This window comes from Anser anser, assembly GCF_964211835.1.
Source record: "Anser anser genome assembly, chromosome: 1".
In the NCBI taxonomy this organism is placed as follows: Eukaryota; Metazoa; Chordata; class Aves; order Anseriformes; family Anatidae; genus Anser; species Anser anser.
The window spans coordinates 192,063,964-192,080,398 of NC_139720.1; the positions used below are offsets into that span (position 1 = coordinate 192,063,964).

Sequence of the window (16,435 nt, forward strand, 5' to 3'; positions counted from 1 at the left end):
TCACCGGAGCATTCAACCTCCATTAATAGCCTCTGAAAAACTGCGAAATAGTAGCACTGAGATTTGCAGTTATAGCCATGCCATTGTCCTTTCCTATAAATACTTAGAGAATACGTCTACCACCTGATGCAATATTTGGCATATTCCAAAATGAAACTATGACAATTGCTTAATGACACATGGGGTGTTTGTGGTAGACAATAACTATTCGTATTCCAACATGACAGAGAAAACTATCTATTTCCAAACTGTAATTTGTAAATAATATATTGAAAAACCTATGTGCAACCTAGATCAGGTTGATATTTTTAGTGATAGCAATAGATTTTCAGGGTCATATACGAGTTCCATTGAAGTCAATGGCAAAAAAAAATTCTTGACTTAGCACTGTTTATTTCCCTTTTCTCCTCTTGAAAATGTCATCTAAAGATTAAGGATTGATCTGCAAAGAATTAATTTTGCACTTACGTATTTCCAGAATCTGTACATTTTTGTTAAATACTAATTACTTTCTACTTCTTATTTAAGAACAACATGAAAGTGGCATGCAAACTGAATGGAAGAGGATCAAAGGAAGTCAGTTTTATTTCTGTAGATGACCTGAAATTTTCATAATTACAGATAGCATAATTTTCTTAATTAAATGTGGTGGATTATTAATATTAGTGGCAAATGCTTCTGTTCCTGTCTCTGTGTACTTGCTCAGGAGACTACCTCAGCTTTCCAGCCACAGCCTACATAACCCTTGAATAACACCACCAGTATACATGCCATAACTGGGGATCCTTTCACAGATTAGCTATTTGTTGCTCAAAGTTACTTTCAATAGTAGAAAATAACTTTTAGTAATAATAATAATATTAAAAAGCAACAAAAGCACAGCATAGATAATATAAATGATATAATAATCACACAGTAGTAGACTGACTTTCTGTGATGCTTACACTGTTACACGGTAGAGACGACTGTTTATTCCCTCTTCTCATTTTGACCTGAGACTTTTGTTTTCTCTGAGAGTTAGAAAACTGAGCTTTTATAGGTTAAATTATATTTTGTGGACAAACTCATGGAATGTTTTATCCGATGACATAGGAATACAAATGACATTTAAAAGCATTCGAGACTCTTGTCTTACTTCCATAAGAACTTCACAGAGAAGGCTTTGTGCTTCTTTATTTTTAGATGAACACTTGCCTGTCTTTTATGCTTTGTTTAAGATAAGCAAAGACAAGTCCTCAGTTCCTCCCTCATAAACAAGCACCAGCCTCACATAATAGTTTGGTCATAAGACTATTAACTGATATTTTTTTTCCTGAAATGTAATGAAAAGTTGATAAAAACTGACTGGTGTACAGGCTTACCCCTTTATTCTGGTTCACATTACTTCAACATTACACCTGGAGTAATTACACCTTTCAAGTTCACTCAATCATTTTAAAATGTGAAACTGCTGGATCTCTTGAAGAGTTTTAGCTTATTTCAGTGACAGCTAGGTGTAACCTATGGAGAAACACAACCCTACAACTTCTTACAATTCTATTTTTATCTATCTGTCTGAAGGACTCATTCTCACTCCTTCTTTGTAGTTATGTTCCTTACCTCTTTATCACTCCGCAGAGTCATCTGCTGTTCCATTACACTTCGTCTTTGGCTGGGTTTCAGCAGCCGCTGCGTTCTGAAGTGATGAAACTTCTATATATGTTCTGTGTTCGGAGATTTCAAAGGACTTTGCAATGTTTCCATCAAGAGACTTAGCTGAAATAAGTACATCGCTTAGTTCCTGGTTATTATCTGACTCAATGGTAGTTGCATTTTCAGTCTCCGGACTGCAGGATTTTGCAGCAACTCCAGTCAGTTCTGAATATGATTCACAGAAAGAAATGCTGTCACAACAAGCTGAGTTTTGCATAAGAGGCCAAGCATCTGAAATGTCTCCACAGGCCGAGTGTGAAAGAGAACCAAGGAAGGTAGGAATCATTTCTCCAACAGAATCAGACGCCCTGCAAATGAAAAAGACACATGGTTTCAAAAACATTCCAGAAAATATTATTAGTAATTATTGTCAATAGCAGTTACATGTATTTCAAAAAGATTAAAAAGGGTCATACTAAGTCAGTACTCCAGAGGCACCCTGTCCAAAAAAATTCTTTTGAAAGGGAAGCCAGTTTGTCCTTCCCCTCAAAATGAAAAGAGCTCTGGAGATTGCTACTAGAGGTAAAGAAGGATGCCTAAAATAGAAAATATGAAACGCAGTTGGAATGTTTAGTCTAAAGAACAGGAATGTGGTGAAAAATACTGCAGTAATGTTCACATACAAAAAAAAATGTTGCAAAGAGGAAGGGATTTATTTGTTCTCTAATTTGTGTGTGTGGAGGAGGGTTAAGATAAGACATAACAAGCTTAAATTGCAGCAAAAAAGATGTTGAGGAAGAGTATGGAATATTCAACACTAGTGTGGTTTTTTTCTTTTATCTAGTAAATATATTAGCAAATATTAACAATATATTGACAAATATCTAATGGAAGTAAAAGAAGAAAGTGGCACCAGATTGAGGGAAGCGAACAGACTACGTGACTGGTTAAATTTTTTTCTATTTGCATGATTTCATATTGAACATCCATTCACTTCAGATTTTTTCTGTTTGTTCTGTTTAGTCTTCAAAATGTGAAAAGAAAAGTTTTCCTCCAATTCTCTTTCATGTAGAAATGGCCTAATATTAAAGAAGGGCAAGGATTTTAAATTCTTAGAAGAATTATTTTACAAAAAATGGAAGAAAGTGGAAGTAGAAACTCAGTGATCTCAAATACCCTGATACTGACATCTCAAAGCACTATACATGCCCATCTCTACTGAAAGCCCAGTAATGCTTCCTAATATAGTACACCAAAATAAATATTAACAAGAAATTATATAGTAACATACTTTATTTCCAAATCCATCTACAGGATTTATAAAAATGTAAAGGTTATATTAAACCTGATATACAATAACAATTTGTGAGTCCAAAACTCATCCCACATTAACATTGCCTATAGTGTATTTTAAGTAGCTTTACTCATTTCCAAAAGATGATGCTTTAACAGCTTAGATATATACACAAAGCATTTTTATAGATGAGGGTAGAAGTCAGGACATTGCACCACAATTGAAGGAAATACATTATTTTGGCAAAGGAAATTGGAGCAAACTCCATTTCTGCTGGAAGGAACCACAGATCTTTGATGTCCACATAGCATGGATATGACATTTATTTTTAAAGCCTTAACCAAAAGACCTTTCAGAAAGTACACAACTCTCAATTTGTTGGCCTTGGTGGTATAAAAGGATGACTCAAACTTGCTGGTATTTAAACAAGTTGTAATAGAAAATTTAAGTGTTTTACATCTACTTAAGTCACTAACCTATTGCATAAGCAATACTTATGAAGAAGCTGCTCCTATGTTTTTAGTTACATTTGGCCAAAGGAACAAAACAGCTGGAAACCAATTTAAACTCTGTATGGAAAACAATTCCAGTTAAAAGAAATAAATACATCTTGTGTTAATATCTGTAACCAGGAAACTCTGAATGACACCATAAATTTTATATATTTAGCTCATTTTGTAGAAATAAGTACTACTGTATTTATTTTCAGCTGTTTAGGAGAAAATAATGGTTACAATCTGGTAGAACTCAGAAACAGTAGATATTTTAAGCTTCACAGTCATTTAGAGTTTCTAAAAAAAGAAAATCCTCATGACAATTCTAAACTGTATCTTAATCCCTCCGGATTCACAGGTTTATACAGCACCTTGCTAACCCATAGGAGGAACACGAGTCCCCAAAGCCTCTAAGGTACCATAGACTAAGAGTAAGACTACTTCTCTCTACTTGTGAGAGAAATACTCACTTCTTCAGAGAAACTGATGTAACATGTCAGCACTTACTAAGTAATACTTAAACATTATATATTTTTTTCTTCATTTATTGATAGATAGATGTTTTTACCATAAACCCATTTTTGCACAGAACAGGAGGATATGGCTGCAGCTCATCAAACTCCTTTATTCCACTCTAAACAGATATAAATATATATTCCACTCTAAACAGCCTGTATAAATATTAATTTAGTTGCACACAACATAGCTACTGTTTAATAGACTTTTATAAAACTAATTTACCTTTCATTGAGCGTACTCTGTGAGTGGAAAGCACAACTGTGACTGCTGTGCTCCATGCTACAGGTCTCATCACAGCATAGTGATGGAATCAAGTGAACTGGTCCTGAGGGAATGAAACTTGAGTTAATAATGTTAAATGTGTTAAAGCTGTGTATAAACTTAGTCTCTGTACTCTTTCAAACTTGAGTATTATTTTACTAATTACACTATAATATATAGATTGAGGAAAGACATTTCATATTGCAAAAAATAGGTTAATTTATACTTTAAAATAGTTATTTATAAAAGGCAAGCCCTTCCTCCAGGATTAATACAGATGGCAGTCAAGATAATCTGAATATCCACTCTTAAATTAATTTACTTTTCAATTAGCTACATGCAAGAGGAAGTACCACATTCTGACAATTAACATACTAGGCTATTTAAATCTGTGTTCTTGTGTTAAATTATATATGTATTAATACCATAAATGCATCTGTTCTGATCTCAGTGATTTGAATTGTTCAGGTTTTCAATGTCCTTTAGAGCTAGTATCATGTTCTTACTGTCTGTGAAATCCTTCATACCAATTTAAGTCTCCAAGTCAGATGCAGTGCTATTTTTATCAGAATGAAATGAGATAGACATTTAAGGCTTTTATTTAAGTGAATGGTCATTGGAATGAAAACAAAAAAATCATAACCAAATAGCTACTTAGAAACTCTATGTTCTTATTGAGAAATTAGCCTAGGACACGTGGTAGTTTGACAATGTTTGCTTTGTAGTGAAAGCTAAATGTCACAACTCCATTGTTAGATAAATGTTCATCATGAGTTTCTGCTGCTTGTATTACTCCTGTTCCATAAAGTGACTTTTAAATAGACCTAACATACCACATGTCTGTGATGTGCTTCTCTGGCACTGGCAACATGTTCTGTGGTCATACTCATTTAGCCGTGGTCTATCAAAACATGACAATTCAGACCCATTGTAGTGAATGTCTTGTGATCTCAGAGACCCTTTGGATAAAAGGAATAAAAATATATATTAGCAAATGATACCTTTTTCCTTTTCAGCGTCTCCTATCTTCAAAGAACACTTAAATGTCATAACATACGGCATTTCCATACATCTTCCACCCAAGGATCCACTATGATGACGGGGTTTGACATAACACAAACCACAGATTTTGCAACAAACCCCTACAACAGCTGGTTCAACTACAGCCTCTCGTAAGAAGACATCTGCTCTTATTTTGATGATGATTTGAGAGGATATCATATTCACTGTTCTATTTTCTCTGTGGTTAATGATTCTCAGTGATTTCAATCTGAAATTTTTCTACATTCAGCCACCGGGATTGTGTTTATGTTACCTTGAAGAGCTTTATATTAACAGCAGACTTCATTTAATCTGTATAACTGTAGGCCAGGGCAAATGAGTTATTAAATTTCACTAACTGAAGTTTGCATTTGCTATGTCTAAATTTTTAAAAACCTGTATTGGAAAGGTTAAAACTTATATTGTCTAAGTTAGGAACAATTCTTACAACTTCCCTCTGAATCTTTGTATTTTTGCTTGGGTTGTATACCAATACCAATATATGAATATTATAAAGAAATAGTAATAACTGGAAACTTACAGCTGGGTTTCTTCTCCATGAATTGCCTCTTACAATAGATAACACAAAGAATAAGAAGAGCCAAGAGCACTGTCGCAAGTGCACTGCATATAACTGCTGCTAGAGCAGTGTCTCGTGGACTGGAAGCAGTCGATGGGATCTTCACAAGGTTTACTTTGGTGGTACCTGAAATGCAATTAAATAATAATTTAAGAAAGCTGTAGAATTTCAGGAATATAAGGCTATGCAAATGAAAGTATGGAAAACAGAAGAGGCTCTTAGAGCAGAAGAAAAAGGATCTTCCATCTGCTAATGTATAAGCACTCACATAGGTAATCAACAATGACATTTCAAAAAAAGTACTTGAAAAATATATTGCAAACTGAGTGATAAGGAGTGGAGGTGCATACAAAGGCATTCTGACTGTCCTTGAGAATGAAATCAGACCTTCACCATGAAAATAAAGACCTCTCAATTTTTAATGTCAAAGATGATTTTAGTATTGAGCACATTTCCTAGTGTCTAGTTGAGAAAGCTGCCCACTAGAGGGAGTCACAATTACGTGAACTTCCCTTCAAAAGGATACTGTCTGAGAGTTGAGGCACCCACAGGAGTTTGAATGCTGTCAAAAGGTACCATTTTGCTTCGTTGCATGTCATGACACCATGCACTTCTATGATCAAATCAAGGATTTCACCAGTGCTAACTTTTTTTATTCAGTGATAATTTTTAAAATACAGATAATACCCTTAGTTAAAATTCAACATATTTACTTTATATCTGTATTACTAAAGACTTAGGTAGCGTTTCTAGCTTCGACAAACATTTGCTTTTACATGGGAAGTCAAAAAATACTAAAAGTATCACAGGCTTAACTACTGAAGTTATCTTAAATACAAGTGGTCTTTTTAAATTAAGTAATTTTTAACAGCTTATTAATCCTGATAGTTCATCTGTTTCAATCGACTTTGAAGGCCACATCAATTCAGCAGTGTTTCATGAGGAAAGGAACAAAAATTTGAGTATTTCTCTGACAGCAAATTTTAAAAAAGCCACAAACCACGTTTTATTAACTTATAAAAGTAAGTCAAATGTGCCTATTTCCCCCAGAAAACTCTTGGTTAAAACCTAAAGACCATAATTTCCTAAAAAATAGTCTATGCAGTCATAAGTTTAAATTGGGAGATAAATGTCTGCCAAAGTATGTTAAAATCACTAATCAAATTGTACATAACTACAACAGTTTGTTATCCTAACTGCAATATAATAACAGCAAGAGAGAACTTGCTTACTTGCTAACTTTGTGCAATCAATGGAATTGTATTACTCGGGAATACTTTTCTGAAATAACTATGCTATTTCCTTAACACACATCAAACATGGGCATTAAAGCATTTAAAATGCCATATCACTTTGTTACAATGGTCAGATTGCTTGCCAAAAAGCTAGGTATTCTGAAAATCAACATCATTACATCCAACTCTAAGTCTGCAGACTACTTATATCAAACAAAATATCAACTCCTAGGAAATAAAAAATCCAAAATTAAAACAAAACAAAACCCAATACATATGCATTACAAAAAAAAAACAAAACACTTTGTGTCAGTCAGATCATGGCTATTATTCACAAGTATGACTATTTAGTTGTTAACTTCTTGATTTGAATGTAAAGAAACCGAAGCGTTATTGCATTTATATCTGCTCTAACATTTCTGTTTACCTTTGATTTTTACCACTGTGTTCTACCCCTTAGATCAGAAGTATGGAGAGCAAATTGACGCCAGATCCTTTTTGCATCCTTTTCGTTTGCCAAATTGGACTGAGCAGGTCTACTGGAGAACCCAGTGAAGGGCTACAAAGACTGATGCACTGGAGCACCTCTCCTATGAGGAAAGGCTGAGAGAGCTGGGACTGCTCAGCCTGGAGAAGAGGAGGCTCAGGGGGATCTCATCCGTGTCCCTAAATCCCTGAAGGGAGGGTGCAAGAGAGGACGGAGCCAGGCTCTGCTCAGTGACCCCCAGAGAGGCTGTGGGGTCTCCTCCTTGGGGATCTCCAAAAGCCGCCTGGACGTGGTCCTGGGCAGCCTGCTCTGGGTGTCCCTGCTTGGGCAGGGGTGGGAACAGGGGCCTCCAGGGGGCCCTGCCAGCCTCAGCCAGCCTGTGCTTCTGAATTATTAAAAACCAGTAGATCTCAAAACTCATCAGTGAAGAGGCTGGTATCTTCTACATGAAGAAGAAATAGACTTTGAAACTCTGTCCTTGTGCTGCAGTTTTGTAATTTTCCTTATTACAGCAGATGGTGTATTATTTGTATTTCAGCTAACAGAGCAAAATTCCAATTCATGGTTACAGGTACTTTTCCTTCTTAAAAATGATTACCTGTCCTTCTCTTTATGCTCTTCTATAAATCCCACTATTCACAGAGCTAAGTCCTATGACCTCTTTTCCAGATCTTCATTGTTGTTTAAAAGAACGAGCAACCAGTGTTGTAATCTTTTTGTCACAACCTGAATGCCCCTGACAGGAGCATTACAATCTTCCACAGAGAAAACTTTTCACTCAGTTTCTACGATCCTTGCACCAGTAGCTTTAAGTTTACCATTTTAAGGGATTGCAGCAATTTCTGCACAGTATGTAACGTTCCAGTATATAATTCTGTGAGAAGCAGTGAAATACAGCCCTATTTGTGGCTTTGTTGTGAAAATCAAGGACAAACGCTGATACCTGGTTTTCAATTTTGGACAATTGCCTGACTGAGTATTTAGAAGGTTAAAGATGGTCAGGACATGTATTTAAAAACAAGCCAATAAAAAACTATCAGAATGTCTTCAAATATTTTTCATGTCCATGTCCAGTTTCAATGTACCTACCTAAAAGCACTAATCAGTTCTTATAAATCAACCTTCATAGTTAGTAGAAAAAAAGAATTATTAATTTTGAAAGTAAAAAATGAACAAGATCGCTGGAGGTGGAGCTGCTATATTTTTATCTCTTCATTTGCTCACAACATCTATCTATTTGTAAGTATAATTACGTATCAGATTTTCCTCTGGGAAGTTGCAAATGACATATATTTCTTTAATTCTCATCAGCAGCATCCAAACGGGAAATACAATGATTTTATTTTAAATGGGATGGCAAAAAAAAGATACGTATTTTTTAGCCATCTAGCAACATAAAGATTTATTTGGCCTTTTTTTTTTTTTAACTTGAGAAAGCAATTTTCTGCTCTTGAGAATGTCTACCACTCATCTTCACCTTCAAAGAACTTTTTAGAATAGCTGCTGTGAGCAGTCCATTGTACTTTAGCTCTAATTATAATGATAGTGATCTTCCCTGCAGAGACCAACATTTCAGAAGTGGATTGCTATTGTAAAAGTGGCCCGTTGGGCATTGCTGAACTCTGCTTTCGGTGTTACTCAGATATGTATGCATTTTCATAAACTCTCTTTTCAGGCTTACAGACTTAATGGTCCCATTTCAGTAAAGCAAGGAGGTGTATTTTAAACTTGTACTTGCATCTATTACATGATTAAATGACTAACTTTAAATATGTAATTAAACACTGAATTGGACATGATACATTAACAAAGAAGGGAGGAGGTACATGCTGTTTTACAGTTCTTGAAACCATGCGCATATTATACATCACAAAAATAGAATAACAAAAAACTTATTTTATTAAGGGAACAGATTTCATTTTCTAAGTTTTAGTTCCAACATATTCCGGAAATGTGCTAGTGCTAAATATGAATTACCCCAAATACCACGCTGCCTCCTCCATCATTTTGAGGAGTAAACTAAAATACACATTATTCCCCTAGTTAAGGAGCAGTACATTGTAATGTCAATATATGCAAAGGTGTGGCTCTTAAAAGCAACTGAAGTTTTTGTTAATCCAAGATGGTTAAATAGCAATAGCTCTCCTGATACTGAACATATGAATCCCAGCTGTATTGCTGTAAGGTCTGCCAATACACAGAATAGTTGGTTTTTTAGTCAATGATACCAAGCAACCAGAGATTGGACAAAACATAAAAAGACTTCCTTTATCATTTAGTTCATGTTTATTTTCTCAGATTTTTTTCCTTCGAACCATGATTAGCTACAGTCACTACTGGAATCAGCATGCCTAAAAGGGAGTTTTCTATGGTAGATTAACCATTTGAAAATAGAACATGCAGCACTTTACATTCCTTCCATGGATATAACAAATAACTACTGAAGTTAAGGAAGATAAAATGTGGAATTTTATGTTTGTTTTTTTCTTTAGAAACTACTATTACCACATCAAGTCAATGTTAACCCAAAGAGGGTTCTCAATAAAACATAGCTAATCAAAACTCCACATAGAAATGACATGACAAAGTGCCATGTTTTACAGTCAGGCCTGAAAATAATTTACAAAACTAAACTAAAATATGGTTTGCTTCTTGGAATATGGGAATATGGAATTTCTGCCCAAGGAAGGGCAAAAGACGATTTACCTATTATAGAAAGTATTTGCCCACTACCTTCATGCTTTCTGTTTGGTTCAAGTTTGCATTATCCATCTTAATTTTACAAGAATTAAGGGCTCAGCTATACCCTCAAGTTACAATAATTTAATAAGCTACTGCTTGTCAGCTGAAATGCGGAGGCTAACTGTATGCATGCTCTCGATCCGTGGAAAATATGAGGTAATGTGACTTATCTTGAAACGCCTTCATTTTGAAAAAAAAAGTTTAAAACATATTTGTGTTCATTTAAAAGTAAAAACACAATACCTCTACCTAGTCCCCCGCTCTGCTGCCCTACAAGCAAAAGAATGCATTATGTATGAACATAAGGTACAGATAGATAAATCGGGTACTACATGTATTATAGGTATATATACATAAAACACATGCATGAGCCATACTACTATTAACATCAATGGAAAGTAAGTTGTCCTGAGTATATTCCTGAGCCTTCACAAAAGAGAATATTGCATCCCTTCTGCAGATCTTTCATGTACGAGGGTAAGGAACTTTATTACACATTACTGTTGCAGACCGTGGTAAACACTGGAGAGAATCTCCCAACATCTGCAAAAGGAAAGCCATTTGCGTGCATGGCCTACACCCAAAAGTTCATCATGTCAAACCACATCTTTCAAATGTACTCAAACTGCTGACATTAAAGCCTTTAGATTCCAAGTTAGTGCCCTACAATTGTTGTTGTTGTTGTTGTTTTGTTTTGCTGTTCTTGTTATTTTTTAATAAATGCACCAAGATGCCTTAGGGGATAAAATGACTATTCAAGTATTTATCCTTTGTTTGGAAATCCTGAAAAATGTGCTTATAAATTGAAATCTTTGAAATTTGATTTATTAATTTCCAAGCCCATTTCTCTTGCACTGTGTTATTTTACAGAACTCCAGTTGTTGACAGCCTTTTATGTTTAAAATGGTAGAAAATTACATTGCGTACGTGCATTTGAGATACAGTACTGAATATACACTGCTGTGTCTGTAAGGCACACTCAAACTCTACAACAGGGTTTTACTTCAGTAATTAAGAGATATTATTTTTTGGTCCTACCATGGTCATCTAAATTGAAATTATACAAAGGCACAAAAGCAACACTGCTTTACAGTTAAAACTTACAACTTTGAGAACTGTCTAGCAATTTAAAAACATAAAGTGACAATACATTCTCAAGTCACTGGTATCCTCAAATAAATTGAAAAAAATTCAGAGAGTAAGAACAGCATCAGAGGAAGTGGAGATAAAATCTGTGTCACCACTGAACTACATATCCCCTTGCCTCCTCCTACATAACACCACTGGTTACTAATGGGAGAAGATGGTATATCTTTCCTCTGTAACCAAAAATAGTCACCATGATCTGGTGGCGCAAAGAAGATATTGCTGTTAATATGATACGTTGGTGCCAGCAATTACTTTTCTGGCTTTTGCTTCTAGTAGCTCACTTTGTGCCTCTGACAGCTGAGAATGTCTAATACCTATTTTGCATAGAATGCAATTTCTTTCTCACTTTTTACAAGTGTTCTCATGTTGAATCAGTATCACATAATGTTTGTGTCAGAACATATAAGACTGCCAAGCACAGCAGAAAACCTGTTTTCCTACTTCATTTCTAACTTATACTCTTACCCAAATTCTTTTCCATGTTTTGGAAAGTGGTTAATAACTGCCATTCTGACAAACTTCTCTCTCCTGATGTGATGCTGGAAAGTAAAGGGGTTTTGCTGTTTTTGGATAAATGCTTAAAATCTCTAAGTTATCTAGAATGGGTAAATACTGAACTTCAGAAATCTGTTCGAATTCCAAGTTATCACAAATTTTGACATTTGAGGCAAATGAAGAAATAGTGGATAAGCCCTCTACCAACACCTTAGTAACGACAACTACTGCTGAGCTGATAGTGTATAATGTGCATCAAATTTTGAGAAACTATGTTTACTATATAGGGAAGCACCCTGCAGCACACTTCAAATGGTGTGTACCATTGATTATACGATTGGCATGCAAAATGCTGGATTGAAACTTTCTCTTCCTGTGGAATGTGCAAATTTTTTCCCTGAAAATTTTTTCAGACACAAATCTTGATGCATAGGAAATTTTCTTAAAAATCTCAGGGCTGCAATAGTTTGTTCTTGCATCAATCCCACATTGATCCCAGCTATGAAACTTGCTTTGTCTTTTCAATAGAGACAAAAATATCTGTTTCATACCCTGCACGTACAGTCCCATTTCATCTTCAGAACTACCAAGTTGAAGAACAAAAATAACCTGGTGCAATTTCTTAGTCAGTTGAGTCTGTTCAGGACAGTTACAGCATTAAAGCTTACAGTTCAACTAGCCGATGTTACCATGACTGAGAAAAGTTATAGAAGACATGAAAAAGAGAATCAGAAGTGAATGATGCAAAGGATGGATCCACAAATCTTTTGGGAAATACAAGATATTCTTGACTGCTGGTGTTAGAACATTGATTTTGCTTGCATAGGAAGGAAGCTTATTGAGTAACTGTTTAATAAGTTTTAGTTGAGATAATTGAAGGGCTGGTTTCTTTTGGCTCCAACAAATTATTCTGGAGTCTGTTTGACTTCTGCATGGACACAGTAAAAAAAATTAAATAGTGAAATGTGCAGGGAAAAAATATCTTCCAATTGGCCAAATAAACGGCTGCAACAATTTATTTTAAACCACCAGTCAGGGCTTTGCACAGACTTCAAGAATAGATTCTCTGTGACTAAGCTAGCCACTCAACAGCCAAGCCATGCAGCATGCTTTAGCAACTCAAATACAGACTCCAGAGGCAATTCTGCAACACAGTTTGGATAAAGGGCAGCGCTGTCAAAAACACGAAATAGTGAGTTTTGGGGAATAGAGTAACTCCTATTGTCATGACTAAGTGGGCACTCTTAAATTTATCTTGGCATTGTCCTTAAACTTTCCATTAAATTTCTGGTAACTCTAAAAACAAACAGAATTGGAAAAAATGTACAATAAAACACTGACTTCCAGTGCAAGAGCTACAGTGGGCATAGAACATGGGTTGTGACTGCTGCTGGAATGGAAATCTTGTTATTTTCCTTGGTACAAATACATTTGGTTTAGAAAGATCTACAACAAAGAATGTTTCTTTATTCTTAGTTTTCAGACTATTCGTGTTCTTTCACAAAATTCTGCTGTGGTAATCTGCTAAAACACTTAATCCTAAGAAAACATGAGCAGATGATGGTAACGCTGTGGATGTACAACATGTCCCAGAGTGACAGAAGAGGATGGACTTCTGGAAACACACCATTCCCCTGTCACTCATATAAAAAGATGAGAGAAAAGGCTTGTCTACACACTCTGTGGCTCTCAGTTCCAAAATGCTTATAAAAGTCATCCACAAAAGCAGACCAAGAGTTTGCATTACCTAGAGATACAGTATTTTCAAGTGGGTAACTACTGCCATTACGTGTTTTCTGGAAGAGGAGACGAAGACCATATCCCCACTAGAATCTAATCATATATTCACTAGTTAAATGACAATGGCACACGTGTATGTATGGAGCGTAAGCATGGCTGAAGGTTGTTTCTTTAGCTAACAGAGATTAACCTACTTTCAATAATCAGAAGCGTAACAACATTGTGAACCGCACATATACAGGATACAGATTTGTATTAAAAGGTTCAAACTATATCTCATAGTTGCTGACCTTGTAGAGTGATGCATGGACTGGTTTTCAGCATGGATTGAAACATGACAGAGTGGAAAGCTCCCTCCTGTAGTCATGACCAGACAGGCAGGATCAAAGGCTGGCTGAGTAGCTATGACCCATCTTGCTAGCGCCTGGGCAGGGAACACACGTGCTCTTCCAGGCACGCATTGCTGAAAGTGTATGTATTTCAACATACAAGTGGGTATACACTTGGCATGTACACCCCCAATCACTGAAATGAATACTATGTATATTTATATAAATCCCAGTAAAGCAAGAATTGAATTGTAAATGAGTCATAAAAGAGTTTTTGTCTCCCTCTTCAATCGGATTTCTAACATTTCTTTTCTAACACAATTATTTCCTTGTGATGGTTCAGCCATGGGAAAAACTTGCATGACAACTGCAGGCTTGTATTCTAACTTTAACAATGCTAGTCGAAGTCTGTATTAATAATGGGCTATGCAGACATTTTCAAGAGCTATGCTTTTTTTTTTCTTTCTTTAAAAATGTTTTTAAATATTGAAGACAGAAGTATTCAGCTACCTTATTTCTGTCTGCTGACTGGATAGCTGGTGTGGCATCAGAATCACAGGATATACTGTGGTCATCTTCAGCCACAAGATTTTTATAGCTTAAGTCAATACAAATGCATATTCAAAAAATGTATATAAATGTAAGCAATGCATTATAGGCCCTGCTATAGATGAATATCAAATTATTCGCAGGACCATTTGCTGATTTTGTTTAGTAATAAGGTTACTGGATTGGCTAAATCATCTAGTCCAGAATGCTTGGAGTTCCAGCAGTGATGTGAAAATTCAGTAAAATTCTGGTACCCTTCCCTTGTTGCTTCCTGGGTTAAAATTAAAATCTGAAATAACCAGGTACGAAAATGAAATCATAAACCTGATAGTTAGAGCCCAGTCTTCAAAATTTCTGTAATGTACTAACATTTTTTGTTACTGCAAATGAAAACAAGGAACAAAACCAACATAAATGCTAAAGAAATTATTCTAGCTATTAGAAATCCCATGTAGAAAGAGCCTACTTCTAAGACACGATTAATAAAATTGAGCACTGAAAGAGATATGGAAATGTGTGTCCTAGCATCCAGTTTGAAGAGTGACAAAGGACTCGATCCTTTGCAACAGGTCTTAAGCATACAAAAGTTAAGCCTTAACATTTGTAATTTTTAAATTCAATGTCTCCATCCAAGAAACTGCAGTCCTGGATTAGGCCACACACTTCCCATATAGTCTGAAGAAAAAGTTAAACATAGAATAGACTCTGCAATAGCCATCACACTGAGTAACATTATGTTTAATGTTACCATGCTCAGCCTATTTATAAGGAAACATGGAGGATTATAAACTTTTTTCTTCTATAAATTACGTAGAGTGGCAGAGAAGGGTTTCTGTTATCTCTTAAAATTGCTGAAAACAAAAAATCTACGACCTTACTTTAAAATTAAATTAAGGGGATGCGGAAAACGTCATGAACAAGACTTATAACTCCCTTCAGATACAACTTTTGAAAGAAAATGTAATGATTGGATTTCTCCCTTCAGCAAAGGGCTCTTAAGCTTTTACTAAGAAGCACAAGATTGAAGTTCAGCTGCATCCTCTGCCACCTCCATAGAAATGTTTTAGCCACTAAGTTATTAACTGTTCTGTGTAAAAGCTTACTTAACCTCTCCAGTTGAATTTGCCCACTCATAAAACTTCAACAGAAGCAGTAAGCACCCCTCTTAAAGCAGCCAACATTCACGTGAAATGTATTTGTGGAATGTAAAAAAATTAAGTAAACCATACTCAAGTCTGCACACCACTTAAGTTTCTCCTGTTTATAATTATGTCTGAACATCCCTAGTTTAGGTTAAGCTCTCCAGGCAAGGCAACTACTTCTGATTTCCTGTTTTTTTAAGAAATACAACCACTAGACATTTTCATGTATTGGGGGAAAAATATGTTTTTACTGTGGAAAACAGTGCGTTGATATAATTAAGACTGTTTCATAATACTTACAACTGGGCTGAATTATGATTCGGAATTACGGTGGAAGTTACCGGTTGTATAATCAACTCTACTGATATTTTCTAACTATGTTCAATTTTGTAAGCTCCAGATTTTATAAAAACACTTTTTTTGGTATGCAATCTGAAATACATGGGGTTAAATATAAATTTTCAAAATTTTATAACACACACCCTTAATATCTGTAGAAGCTGGACATTCATCACCAGCTTATTTTAATACTGCAAATATCAAAGTAAATTTCATTATTTACTGCAAAGAAACTTAACTATTGTGCAACAGAAAGCATGCACGTGAAGACTACAGTACAGATGAAAAAGCTGTGGCTTTGAAGTCAGGAATAATAGCTTATATAAAGCAGTTTTAATTTACCACTTAAAGCTTTGGGGATAAAGTAAAGTCATACAGAACAAAAGGCTGCTGCATACAAGCTCCTT

The 16,435-nt window shown here is 35.3% G+C and overlaps 1 protein-coding gene across 4 annotated transcripts in view; it reads right to left on the reverse strand.

Annotated features, from left to right (window-relative positions):
* TNFRSF19 (TNF receptor superfamily member 19) overlaps positions 1-16,435 on the reverse strand; it is a 65,033-nt gene that overhangs the window by 4,061 nt on the left and 44,537 nt on the right. For all 4 annotated transcript variants that reach the window (XM_083839797.1, XM_083839799.1, XM_083839798.1 and 1 more), the window contains exons 6-9: positions 5,783-5,947; positions 5,034-5,159; positions 4,162-4,264; positions 1,600-2,000 (exon numbers count right to left, since the gene is read on the reverse strand). In XM_083839797.1, the coding sequence (XP_083695923.1) occupies positions 1,607-2,000; positions 4,162-4,264; positions 5,034-5,159; positions 5,783-5,947 (788 nt within the window). In that variant the 3' untranslated portion in view covers positions 1,600-1,606. The remainder of the gene's footprint in view (positions 1-1,599; positions 2,001-4,161; positions 4,265-5,033; positions 5,160-5,782; positions 5,948-16,435) is intronic.